The following is a 12,963-nucleotide window of genomic DNA, read 5'->3' as shown; positions in this document are numbered from 1 at the left end:
GGGATGGGCTCTGTGTGAGAGGCTGTGCCACAGCTCTGGCTGACTTGAGCTCCTGTGTGGGAGCCAGGAGGCAGCACAGCAGCATAGGATGCAGTGCCCTTAAGCAGTGTGCTCATTCCTTCCAATAGATGTAACAGCAAGAACCAGATGTGAGCAAAGCCCTTGTGTTGCATCTGCTTCTTTTGCCTCTTCTTGGAGAGGGGGGAAGGGTGAGGAGCAGAGATCCCACTGCTGCTGTGCATGGTTTCAGTGATCAGAAGCTCCTTAGATTCTCTTTCCTCTTCTTTTGGAGCTGGCTGCTGCCTGAGCCAGAAATCCAAAGTCTCTAGAAATTGTGGACCTGTTCCTGCAGCTGGGGAAAGGGGAGTGGGGGTGGTCAGAAACCTTTAGGAGGCTATGAAGTAATCATATGTGTGAGCTGTGACAATGCCTTCTCCCAGCTATCGGTGCCAGTGCTGGCCAAGGATGAGCTTGGTGTATCCAGTCTGACTAAGGAAGGTGCCAGGCGGAGAGGATACCCTTCCTGTCCTGCTGGGGCTGGCATAGAGGGCTGTACCCACCTTTGTCACCTCCCGAAGACATATGGGACCTGGCTGACCTCTAGTCCTTCTGTAAGCTCTGACATTAATATAATGGCTCAGGGCAAGGGCCCTGTGAGATGCTCAGCTGTTGTGCCCTTGATCTGGGGAGCAGTGAACAGCCTGCCCTGCTCCTCTGCTGCCAGTAGATGCTGGGGAGTGTGTGGGCTGCAGGCAGTGCAGCCCAGTTTGCATTCATCAGCTCCTCACCTGCCTGAGCCAGGCTGCAGCACTGTGTCCCCCGGAGACCTCCAGACCCATCCTGAGCAAAAGGCTGGGAGCCCTGTGCCCCCTGCCCTGGGACTGGGATGGGTGCTGTCAGAGGAGGCTCTGATTGGGTTCTGCTTTGTCCTTCTCTGCCAGGTGTGTTCCTGGGAGCAATCACAGTGCTGGTCCTGGCTCACCAGAAGTGAAACTCAGAAAAGGTTCAGACAGAACCTTGTCCCTGTCATTAGGGGGGGTCTCACTGAGACTCAGAGTGGGAGGGAGGCTAAAAGCTAGAGGGTTGAAGCCTAGGGTGGGGGAATAGTGGTCAGGGAAGAGCTGCAATTTATTTTGAGCTTTTCTCACATTCCCCTCTGCTTGCTGCTATTTGCTGCCTCAAAAGCTCTCCTGGCTAGTGAGATGCCTGCACAAGAGAGACCTGAAGATGCTCCACTAGCACAGCAAGTCTGAACAAGGCACCTCTGAGCAGTGGCAGTGCCGGAGGCAGCGAGCCATCAGGCAGTTACTTGGGCAGGTGGCCTGCTCCGCAGGTGTCAGGGCAGGGAGAGATGGGTAACAACCTGCAATCAATAATGCAAGGAAACTGTCACATGGTCTTGCTGGCTGTCGCAGGATTCCTCTCTCCCAGGGTCCGGTTACTTCCAAAGATCAAGTTCCAGCTCCTCAGCTGGTGAATTATTAAACTCCAGCAGTGCTCCATTCCCTTTGTACCACGTCTGTGTCTTCCTGCTGTCCTTCCTCGCCCGTAACGAGCTCTTTCCATCCAGCCGGCTGTGCAGAAGCAGAATTATCCAGGCCAGTATAGCACCTTGTGCTCTCCTTTGCTCCTTGCTTCCCTGGGGGAGAGGGAATAGGCTCCAGAGATGGATCTGTCCTACAGATCCACCATCTCCATCTATAAGGTGAGTGTCAGCATTGAAGATTGCTCCTGTCTGCGTAGGGGAGACTTAGGTGGGAGAAGAGCTGTTTTCAGCCAACGGCTCCCTTGGGTGGACAGCTGAGGGCTGAATCCATTCCCTAGCTGAACTGCATCAGCTTCTATGGGGTCTGGGCTGTGTTTGAAAGCAGATGGCTGGCAGGAGGCAAGGGTGGTGTGGGTCCTAAAGGCAGATCCGGGAAGGAGTTGGGCAACCAGGGTGGTTTGGACATGGAGCATGAAGAGTGACACACCTTGGTGGCCCATAGAAAGGAGTGTTTGATCTGCTGTTCTCCCCCTCACTGGAGAAGAGCAGTCTGATCTCTTAAATGCTTCACTACACACAACATTGCTGAAAAAAGGTGGTGAGGGCTGGCAGAAGGGGGAATTGCTTTTTCCAACCTCTGGTCTTCTCTGTAATCAGTGAACACCTTTGATAAATACAGCAAGTAAAAGCAGAGAGGCTTGTCTGAAGAAATCCATCCCTTCTCTTACTAAGCTGCTGAGTCTGGCAGTGCACCACATCCTGGCCAGGGAAGAGTTGTGTTCATGCCTGGTTAATAAGCAGTGGTCCTCACCCAGGCTGGCTCAGAGGTGAGGGAAAATGCTGCTCAGGTCCCTTTGTAGTTACTCCCCTGCCTGCAGAGGGTGTGGGACCTTGGGAGAAGGCCAACTTCATTCAGGCAACCCCTTGGCTCTGCCGTGGGCTGCCTTTCCCTCTGGCACTGCTGCTCTCCTGGCTGGCTTTGGAAGACTAGGACAGTCAAAGTTTCTAGCTAACTCGGACACAACGAGCTGACTTTGTGCTCGGCTGTACATCACCACAGCAATCCAGTGGTGTGGCTGGAGGAGCTCCAACCCAGCCAAACCACAGCGGGAGGGCATTGACATGCTGAGGTCTCTGAAGTATGGGGAAGAGGTGTTAACAATGCTTCTGCCTGGCCACAGAATATCCTGCAGCAGTTCAACCCTGCGCTGGAGAACCTGGTGTACCTGGGGAACAACTACCTGCGTGCGTTCCATGGTGAGTGGGGTCCTGGATAGTCAGGGCTCCAGATCATACTGCTGCATCTGTCCTGGGCATTTGCTGTGCCATCACCCAGGGCAGGGTTGGTGATCTGCCACCTCTGGCGTCCTGAGCTGCTCTTAAGCGTGTTTCTGCCCTAGGACCTGCTGCTGTTATTAGCCACAGATGGGGAGACATGGGGTGCACTTGCCTATAGACAAAGTACCAGGAGTGACTGTTCTGTGTGATGCTTCCTGGGGCTGGTGATGGTGGGAAGGCAGGCCAGACCCTTACCTCCCCTCTTGTCTCCTCACAGCATTATCCAAAGCAGCTGAAGTGTATTTTAAGGCAATTGAGAAGATTGGGGAGCAAGCACTGCAGAGCTCCTCCTCACACATGCTAGGTAAGACTCTCCTGCACATCATCCTCTGTCCTGTGATGAGCCACAGTTACAGTTTTTTGACTTTTCCCTCTTAGCTGGTTCCTTTCCAGGTATTAGGAGAAGAAAGGCATCTTCTATAAACGGTGTCTCACTGTACCAGGCTTTGTCCACGTAGTGAGAATTAAATTTATTGTGTGTCCTTGAAAATCCTCCACAGCCCCAGCACTCTCCCCTGTATCTCTCTCAATGACTGAGCCCAGCTCCTGGGATGGACCTCCAGTGATGGACCTCTCACGGAAGCCAGTCCCAGATGAGACAACCTGCCCCATTATGAAATTTTTAGCATGGAGGGACCATTTTGCTCCTCCTTGGGGGCATGAGAGAAAAGCTGGAGAGCATGCACTGGCAACTGCTGATGGGGTCTTGTCCTCCTGTGCCTGTAGCCAGCTGGAATAGCGGTCTGGGTCTGAGGGGCTTACACTCAGCAGCACAAATAACTCTGCAGCCTAATGACTGCTGAAAATATTTCTGGGGAACTGATCTACTAAACATTTGAGTAAAAAGCTTCCAGCAGATGTGTCCCTTCTGAAGACTCCTGTTGCCATCTGCACCTCTCAGCTAGCTTCTCTGCTCCCTGTCATCAGTCGGTTCCTTTCCTGATTTCATAATACCAACCCTGAGTGAAGCAGGACCGTGCACAGCAGCAGCAGCATCTGCTTTCTGAAGGGACAGCCAGAATCATGCACCACAGCTAGGGTGCCATTGGGGTTAGAAATGGGGTCTGTAGATGCTGTAGCAGAGCAAAAACCCAGCACCCAGAGCCCACAGCAGAGGTGAAGCTTCCTGCTGGCACCTGGGATTGTAGCAGAGTGTGCTGGTCCAGCAGCTTTGTGGGCTGGAGCAACCTCATGTTGGCAGTGTCTGGGGAAGAAGGCAAACAGCCTCTCTCAGGGTACAGAGAGCAGTGCTTTGCAATATCTCTTGCACTTTCACATCCATGCGTCTATTATCAGCCTGAGTTGTGCACTGCTGCTCTGCCTTTCTGGGCACATAAGAAAATGGCCCCAGGAGTTTTTCACCTTCTCCTTTTTCCTTGAAGGTGAAATTCTGATGCAGATGTCTGACATGCAGAGACTGCTGAGCTCTGACATGGAAGTTGTGGTGAGTCATTTTCACGAGGGCTGGTGAAGGTGGGGAATAATGGGACTTGTTTAACCACAGCTTATCAGTGTCTAGTGAATTCACCTGCCCTCACACGTGCCTGAAGGCAGGTGCTGCCTCCCAGATATCCCTGCTGCAGGTGGCAGAGGAGTGTTACAGAGCCTGGCGGTGCATCTAAGTGCCAAGGGAGTCACTAGCTCAGCAAGTTTTATGAGCTGCCCCTCACCACAGTGTATGCAACATTCCATATAGCAAAGGGATGAGAGTGATGGCTCCTTCACCTCTTTCAGGCTCAGACTTTCCATGTGGACCTGCTGCAGCACATGGAGAAGAACAGCAAAATGGATGTACAGTTCATCAGTGTGAGTGATGAACTCCCTTCTCCTACTTAGCCTTCCTTGTTTCCTACTCCCCTCCAGCCAAGGGTTTTTGCTTGAACACTTGAGGTGTTTCCTTGACTTTCCTCAGCAAAAGTTAAGGGAGCTTAACTTCTCCCATCATGGAGCAAACCCCATTGTTTGGCTGATGATGGAGGGCTAAAGAGGGCAGGTGGCTGTTCTTTATGCAGTGGGACTTGCCAAATGCTTCAACAGGGCTGAGAGGCCCGGCATCCCAAAAGCAGAGTTCCCAGCTTCCCCAAACCACAGCCTCTGCATGGCTGTGGGTCCTGTGCCATTGTAACCCAGCTGGCCATGCTGTTGGGTAGTGTCATGGAGGGAGGCAAAGGCCTGGGGTCCTGCTCCCAGTGCTGGGGGACCTGGGTGTCAGTTCTTACTCCTGAGATCTTGAGGTTCATCAGCACTCTGGGGCCATTCAAAATGAAGAGAAAGACCTGTTATCAGAGATCCCAGTGAAGCTGGATTTCAGCTGGACTCAGCAGTCCAACCACACATCAGACCAGAACTCCTTCTGTATCACAGTGTGGCTGGGGATTTGGTTCCTCACTGAGCCTGGTTTCTCCCTGACAGGAGAGCCAGACCCAGTATGAACTGGAGTACCAGCGCAGAGCCGCCAAACTGGATAAGTGCATGTCAGAACTGTGGAGAATGGAGAGGGCTCGTGATAAAAATGCCCGGGAGATGAAGGTAAGCAGTGATTGCAGGGAGGTGGAAAAGAAACCTGGATGGTTTCTCTGGGGCTAGGGCTGATTCGTCAGCTACCTTAGCCAAGGACTTTCCCCTGATGTTCAAAAGGCAGCAGGCTTATCTAGAAAGTAGGAAACTTCTATTCTACAGGCTGCTACTGACCTGGGGTGCTCACTCTTGCACTCTTGCAATTCCCTTTGAGGAATTTAGGAAGCCTCATTGTGCAAGGACCTAATCCCTTGCACTCCCTAGCTTCTCTGTACTGCTTCAGCACTGGGAGTGGACTGGGAAGCTGATGGGCTGAGCCCACTTTGCTGGATTTGCACTGACCTCTTCCTCCCTTTTTGCCCTGTCATGCAGGAGAATGTGATGCAAGTGCGCTCAGAGATGCAGGCATTTCTCTCTGAGAGCCAGAGGGAGGCCGAGTTGGAGGAGAAACGCCGCTATCGCTTCCTGGCTGAAAAGCACCAGCTGCTCTACAACACTCTCCTCCAGTTTTACAGCAGGGTACAGCCCTGATGTACCAGGGAGCTGAGCTGGGGGAACAGGCAGCATGGCTGGAGGGAGGGCATGCAGAGAGGAGGGAGTAAGGGCTGAGACACCCCTTAGGTGAAGGCAATGTCAGCGCATGGACTGGGCAGGAAACTATTTCATTTCTTGCTGTGAGGTTCAGGCTGACTGTACTAGGATGGGAGAACATGGCTTGGGTTGATATTGGCACTGACATGGGGCTAGTTAGGTGTGTGAGTGATTGCGGAGGGAAGAGTGATGCAGGTGTTTATATCAGGGTCTTTGTGGCCATGGGGTTTCTGCTGGAGGATGCCGTCCTGGAAATTCACTCCTGCAGGACACCATTTGGGTATTCCCACAAACCTAATTGTGGGAGGACCTGGTCTCTTATCTAACACACATGTCAGCCCTAGGCTCCCTCTGTAGCTGTGCTGCCCTGTCCATCACCCCCACCTCTCTCTTTCTCCCCAGGCTCGAAGCATGATCCAAACAAAGGCACCACGGTGGAAGGAGCAGCTGGAGGCCAGCAGGAACCCCTCAAACAGCCACTCACATGGGCTGCTGGCAGTCTCCCACAGCCAGGGGTATCCAGCAGGACCATACACACCCAGCCACCTCGAGATGGTGAGAAGCCCACACACAGCTTTACCTTGTTTGGTGCAATGGTGAAACAGGTTGCCCAGAGAGGTGGTGGATGCCCCATCCCTGGAAACATTCAAGGTCAGGTTGGGTGGAGCCTGATCTAGTTGAAGATGTCCCTGTTTATTGCAGGGGCTGGGACAAGATGGCCTTTAAAGGTCCATTCCAACGCACACTGTTCCATGATTCTGTGGTGGTGAGGCTGCAGAGTAAGGCCAATCCTTGGCCAACCATGGTATTTGCTGCCTTGTCCAGCTTCTATGGCTTTTCCTGGCCAAGAGAAGCATATATATATGGGCTGCAATGGGGGAACCTTTTGGCTTTCTGAGAAGGACTGCATATCTCTCAGAACATCTTCTGCCTAACACAGCCCCTGTGGATGTATGTTCATCCTCCTTTCCTTCCAACAGCCCCAGAGACCCCTTGGGGACTTTGCTTCTTCTATGACTGGGAGTAGATCCAGCATCTTCTCTCCGGACTCACCAGAAGTGAGACTGTCTCCTCAATCAGAGTCCCCCAGGCGGCCACTGCGGAGGACACCATCAGCCAGTATGACCCATATCTGGGAGCAGTGCTGTGGGGAGACACAGGGGTTGGACCTCTCTGAGAAGAGGGTTGGGTTTGTGAAGGGACCACCACTCTATCAGACTACCAGTCCTCAGCTGCATTACTGGGCATGTTGAGAGGGCGGTGCCTATGGGAGCTGGAGAGGGCAAGGCTGAAGAAGAAGGTGAGCTCAGCCTTAGGGCAGGGTCCATCCAGGGCAAGGCCAGGCTTTCTGGCTGGCAGTGTGATGTGGGGAACCCCCACAAATGCAATTTTCAAGACTCTGAACCATAAGCACTGGTTCTTGCTGGAGTTCACACTTGAGTAAAGCACCTTCCCTTATGCTACCAGATTAACTATTAGCTTGTACTGCAAAACTCAGTCACTTACGTCTCACCTGCTTTTCCTTCCTGAAATATATCAGCCTATGTGTTTAAAAAGGTAAAAAAGGGCAGGGGGAGAGAAAAAATTACACAGTCGGTAGCTCTAGTGAAGCTGGGAAGAGGGCTGTCAGCCAGGGCATCACCAGAGCATGCAGTACCTGTGTTCTAGACATTTGGTCAAATAGTGCAAAGCAGGTGGTTTCAGCTTGGCTTGATTTTCTCCTGCAAGATATTTACCATGCTTTGCCCATGCTAAGCCCTGCTCTCTCCCTGAGAGAAAGGCCATTTACTCCTCCTCTAGAGTAATTACTTGACTGGGAAAGCACTGGTCCCTTTGAGGGACCCCTCAAATGCCTTCCCACAGGTTTGCTCCCTACCGGCCGTACCTCCCGTTCGGGTTCCTTTGGCGAGGCCAGCAGCAGCAGTGAAGGCAAGAAGAGTGGCAAGACAAGAGTGCAGGCTATCGTGCCCCACACAACGGGAGTCAACCGGACTCTGCTGCGATTTGACTCCGGGGATGTCATCACTGTGCTGATGCCAGACGCGCAGAACGGCTGGTTGTATGGCAGATTGGAGGGCTCGTCCACGTATGTGACTTTGGAGTGTCAGTTGGCCTGATGCAGGCTTGTGGGGTCTGGAGCTGGGAGGGTTAAGGCCAAAATTATCACCCCCCTTCCCTCCTTGTGTGGCCTGGGCACTGTGTCTCACCCACCATTTCAGCTGGACATTGCCATGTCCTCAGTGTTGGAGGCTCTCCAAGCAGAGGAGACGTGGTTGGGCAGGGCTAGTGTGGGTGAACTGCCTGAAGAAGCTCCAGGGGCTTTAGGGGGAAGAGGCAGTGATGCAGTGGCCCCCTCCTGGCTTGCATGACTGAGTGACTCCTGTCATGGGATCCAGTTCAGGGCCATGAACTACTGGAGTTACCTGAGAGGCCTGGTATTTCTCAGCTCACGCTGCAGCTGCTGCCACAGCCTCCAGCACAGGCAGGGCATGGAAACTGCTGCACCCAGTGCTTACTGAATTACTCCCTGTGGCACTGCCGGCCGACGCCTATTGTGCAAAGGCTGCCCCATTCTGTATGGGATCCCTGTACCGTGCTCTGCCGGAATGCTCACACTGAGATGTGAGATGAACAAGAGCAATGCTTTCCTTTGTGGGGTGGTTTCTGGAGTGGACTTGCTGTGAAATCCCTGGAAGCATTTTTCACAGCTTCCTTGTGATTGTGGTTGATTGGAGGATCTCTTCCTGGACTGCCCTGGCATTGCTGCCAGGAGCACAGATTTTGCATGGCCCCTGAGATAAGCAAGTCCTGCTCCAAGCTCAAAGTCTTTCTCACAACAACCCCATGCCACACCTGTGGGTCAAAGATGTGCAGGAACACTGTCACATGTGGGAACAGCAGCAGTGGCTTGGTTGATGTGTGGGATGGGCATAGATCAGGCTTGCTGGGCTGCTGGATCTGAAGAACCACAGAGCATTGTTGCATGAACCTCATTTGTCTCTGTTCCTGTGCCCAAGGTGCGGCTGGTTCCCTGAAGCTTATGTCAAGCCTCTGGAGGATGCGAGGGAGGTGGAGGAGCCAGACACCAGGTAACAGGAGGGCAATTAGCCTGGCAGGAGCTGGAGTGGCTCCTGGTACGTCAGCAGTGCCAGTGGGGTAATTGTTTTGGGTGTGCCCCATGTAAAGCTGCAGGGCTCCCATGCTGGAGTATCTGCCAAGAGCCTCATTATGCCCTGAGACCTCACAGGCTTCTCTAGGTGGCTCCCCTAACACATGCAATGTCTTCTCAAAGGCTCTTGTGACCAGACCAGTCCAGCCCATGTCTATTTCCTTCAGAGACATCCCATGTTGTGGCTAGCACCTGTGCTGCTCCCTATTCCTTGCTCTTCAACTCACATTCCACTGTCTTCTCCTCTTGCTTAGGTCCTTCCCACTGCGAAGCAGTCACAGTATGGATGACATCCTGGACCATCCCAACACTTCTTCCTCTAGCAATTACTGGCCTGCTGCTCCCCAGCCCAGTGTGCCGAACCCACCTCCCCTCTCGGTGGGTGCCAGCAGTCACCAGAGTGGGACAGCCACCCCAGCCAGTTCTGTCTCCAAGGTGAGTGCAGGAGTGACTGGTGGGTGCATGTGGAGTGGGTCACATCTGACTTTTGTCCTCCAAGACACACTTTTTCTGTTTTTCTGCCCCTGCCCTTCTCATTTCTCTCTCTTTTTGCTCACCAGGGACCCTTCAGTTCAGTCCTTTTCTCCATGACCTCCCAGCCTGATTTCTGGTGGCTCCAGGGCAGCACCTCTTTCTGCTAATAGTAGGACCATGGAGTGATCAGGCCAGGCTGGGAGTGGGTGACCAGCTAACAGAGATGCCATCCTTCTTCTCCCTTCAGAGAATGGAGGGGAGCTTCATATGGCTCCTCCTCTACATTTAGGCAAGGGTTGGATTAAAGTCACACCTGGGATAAGGAAAAGTTGGGAGCAAAGGTCGAGGGCACAGCCATTGTGCTTAGAACAAGTTGTTTCTAGCCCAAGGCTTATTAACCCTCCACTTATCACTGCTTCTGGTTCTGGGGAACTGACTGGAGAGAACAAAGAACAGTTGAGAACAGTTCAAGGTGAGGACCTGGGAGAGGGAAGAATGGTGCTGCTCATGGGGCATTACTTGCTCTGTCTCATAGAGGGCTGCGAAACCTCATCTCTGGTTGCTGGCTCCAGGCCAGTGCGAGGTTGCACGCAATCAGATGGCTCAAAGAGCTGAAAACTGCATCATTTAATTAGTCTTTTTTCCCCTTTATGTCTTGTTCTGTGGTTTCAGGTAGCCTCAGGCTGCACAACACAGGGGAACAGGCTGTGCAGCCTCTCTGTTCCTCTGGGTCACTGGTTTTCATCCAGTCCCAGGGCTAGGGTGTAGGTATAGACCTGGGATTGAGCAATGAAGTATTTGGAGTAGCATAGCAGAGTGATTGAGCTTCATTAGAAGTTTGGAAAGACTCAGCCTTGCTTTAAATGTGCACCTAAGGCATCCTCCAGTTGAGCCATGAGCAAATGGATGTGTGTTTGACTTCCCAACTGGATCACAGAGAGCCACGTGTGGCTTTCTTGTCTGCCACCAGCTACAAAAAATGGTGTACTTTAGCAGGCCACTTGTCCCTGACCCTTCACTATCCACTGGCCAAGAATAAGGGCCACAGGGCCTACGGTCCATCATTCTCTATCAGGTTTGTACACATTTAAGCAAGATGTGATGTAGGGTAGATAGGTATAGCTCTTGAGTCCCCTGTGGATGCAGGAAGCACATGATGATAAACTCTTTGCCAGGGTGTGTGGGCAACATGAGGGGGCATCTCTGGCTGTGCTGGCTGGGTGAAATGTAGCTCAGACTGTCACTGTTTGCTGTGCTCTTCAGATGTGACACTTTGGGAATCTGCGCCATCTATTTCTTCCCAAAGACAAAGGGAGGTGCCCTAGAAGAATAAGGAACCTGTGGTGTAGGGACAACCCCACCACTACAAAATTCAGGGTGTTACCTATAGCAGGGAATTTGTGGGGTTTTGCAAAGCTTGAATGAATCAAAGCTCTATTAATAGGACTTTGGCTCTTGACTCATCTAAGTGTTTTATGGAATCTTCCTCCATGTGTGCAGTGCCTCCTGCCCCACTTTTCTGTCTCCAATCCCCACCCCAGATTGCTCACTGCTGCTTTTCTTTTCACTGCAGAAATCGGGAACATTTGACCAGCCCCCTGAACTCTTCCCACGGTGAGTGAGATGTGAAGCTCCACTCTGGAATCATCAGACAGCAGGAAGCATTATTACACTACTATTATTTTTTTATATTTTTGATAATCAAATGTGGGAGGAACAGGGAAGTGCCTGAAGGAATGCAATGTGCTACCCACCTTCTAGGACGGGAGACAGAGGTGGTTCATTCTGGCCTCTGCTGACTGGGAAGGCTCTATCCTAACTCTAATAAAATGAGGCAGGACCTGAGCACCCTGAGCATATGTCCAGGCCTGCATGCTCCTTCCCATCCATTCTGGAAGAGCCACAATAGCAGCTCACAGCCTGAGTGTGGAGCTACACGACTGTGCAGCTCTACCTACTTGGAAAGGGCTGAGACATAAGGTACATGGCTTTTAGTTTTGATGAGTCAGGTCTGTGGAGATGAGATTTGCCATACATCCCTGCTTTCCTTCCCCCTGCAGCTGGGTTGGTATCTCCATGTTTCTGGTGTGGTGCTGTGACCTCTTTCTGCTCCCTGGCACCTTGCTTGTAGGGTCAGGGGCTACAAGTGTAGAGTGCCATTACAAGCAACGGCAATGTGCTAGTGTCCCTAGCAGTGTCCCTAGAAGAAGGAGGGTGAGAAGCCCTGAGGAGAGCCCAAGGGGAACCACATGGGAACCTGCAGCAGAGTGTGATAGGGAGGGAGAAAACATACTCTGCAATGAACTTTACCACACTCTCCTCTTTGGTACAGAGGTGATTGTCCAACAGGACTAAATAGCCTTTGCTTGGTCAGAAGGATCCCTGCATGGCATATGCATATTTTCTGATGGTTGTCTGTTTCTCTTCCCTTTCCAGAGGTACCAACCCCTTTGCCACGGTCAAGCTGCGTCCCACAGTCACCAATGACCGCTCGGCACCCGTCATCCGATGAAGTAGGGATGCAGATGGTGAAGAATATCAGCAGAGAAGGAGAAGGACAAGTGATACACTGACTAGGCAGCAGCCTAGTGCTGCCACTCATGGAATGACCTCTCTTTTCCCCCCTCCCTTACCTCTGGGATGTCAGCACCAGTCTCACCGGGCTGTCTGGTGTAATTTAGCCAGCAGCAAATCCCCACTGCTTTTTTTTTTGATTGATTCCTGTAGCTCCTCCTTGTGTGGTGTTACTGAACTTGAGTGGAGAAGTCTGGTGTTACTGGTGCTGGTGGTCTGGGAGAGGGGATGCTGCTGATCTGGGAGGTGGAGGGACTGACGGGTAATATCATCTGCAGCATGGGGCAGTGCTGTTAGGATGTTGAAGGTGAAGCTTTGCTGGACTTGTTGTGGGCAGAGATTGACTCTCACCAAACAGTTCCTTTGCTACCAGAAAAAGAAGCCCCAAAAGGAGGAAGCCATGAGAAGATTTTCAGTGACATGGTCCAGCTGATGTGGTCTGGTCTTAGCCCCTTTGGCAACCATGTCCATTTGTAACAGCACCTACCCCTTCTCACCCCAGTGTGGACCCTTGCCTTGCTGAGCAAGGCAGGGAGAGGTCACAACATCCAGCACTGCTGCCCTGCTCCTTCACTTACTGTCCTGTGGGAAATTTATGAATTTTTTAAAATAAAATGGAGAACGTGGCTTCTGTAGCCATTTCAATGGCTGGTCCACCACCTCGGTCAGAGGTTGCAGGAGGAGGAGGAGATGTGCTCCTCGCCAGCACTGGGACCGTGATGGCTATGCCCGGTCGTAGCGTTAGATACCATAATGCTGTGGCTCTAGATAAGGCAGCAGCCAGCCCAGGGTGGATGTGTTGGGCACCAGGAGG

General features: G+C 52.3%; 1 protein-coding gene across 1 annotated transcript; it reads left to right on the top strand.

Annotated features, from left to right (window-relative positions):
* Positions 1-1,666: 1,666 nt before the first annotated feature.
* On the top strand, positions 1,667-12,087 carry BAIAP2L2 (BAI1-associated protein 2-like 2). Its single transcript, XM_009077493.1, has 14 exons — positions 1,667-1,705; positions 2,668-2,743; positions 3,042-3,128; positions 4,207-4,268; positions 4,559-4,630; positions 5,237-5,353; positions 5,714-5,860; positions 6,335-6,487; positions 6,913-7,051; positions 7,796-8,018; positions 8,950-9,021; positions 9,356-9,536; positions 11,149-11,189; positions 12,012-12,087. Exons 1-14 carry the CDS (start codon positions 1,667-1,669, stop codon positions 12,085-12,087), a joined length of 1,485 nt encoding a protein of 494 aa, XP_009075741.1.
* The last annotated feature ends 876 nt before the right edge of the window (positions 12,088-12,963 follow it).

Source organism: Acanthisitta chloris, unplaced genomic scaffold (genome assembly GCF_000695815.1).
Source record: "Acanthisitta chloris isolate BGI_N310 unplaced genomic scaffold, ASM69581v1 scaffold14726, whole genome shotgun sequence".
Lineage (NCBI taxonomy): Eukaryota > Metazoa > Chordata > Aves > Passeriformes > Acanthisittidae > Acanthisitta > Acanthisitta chloris.
The sequence above is the reverse complement of the archived record's forward strand: the minus strand, read 5'-3'. Positions and strand labels throughout refer to the sequence as shown.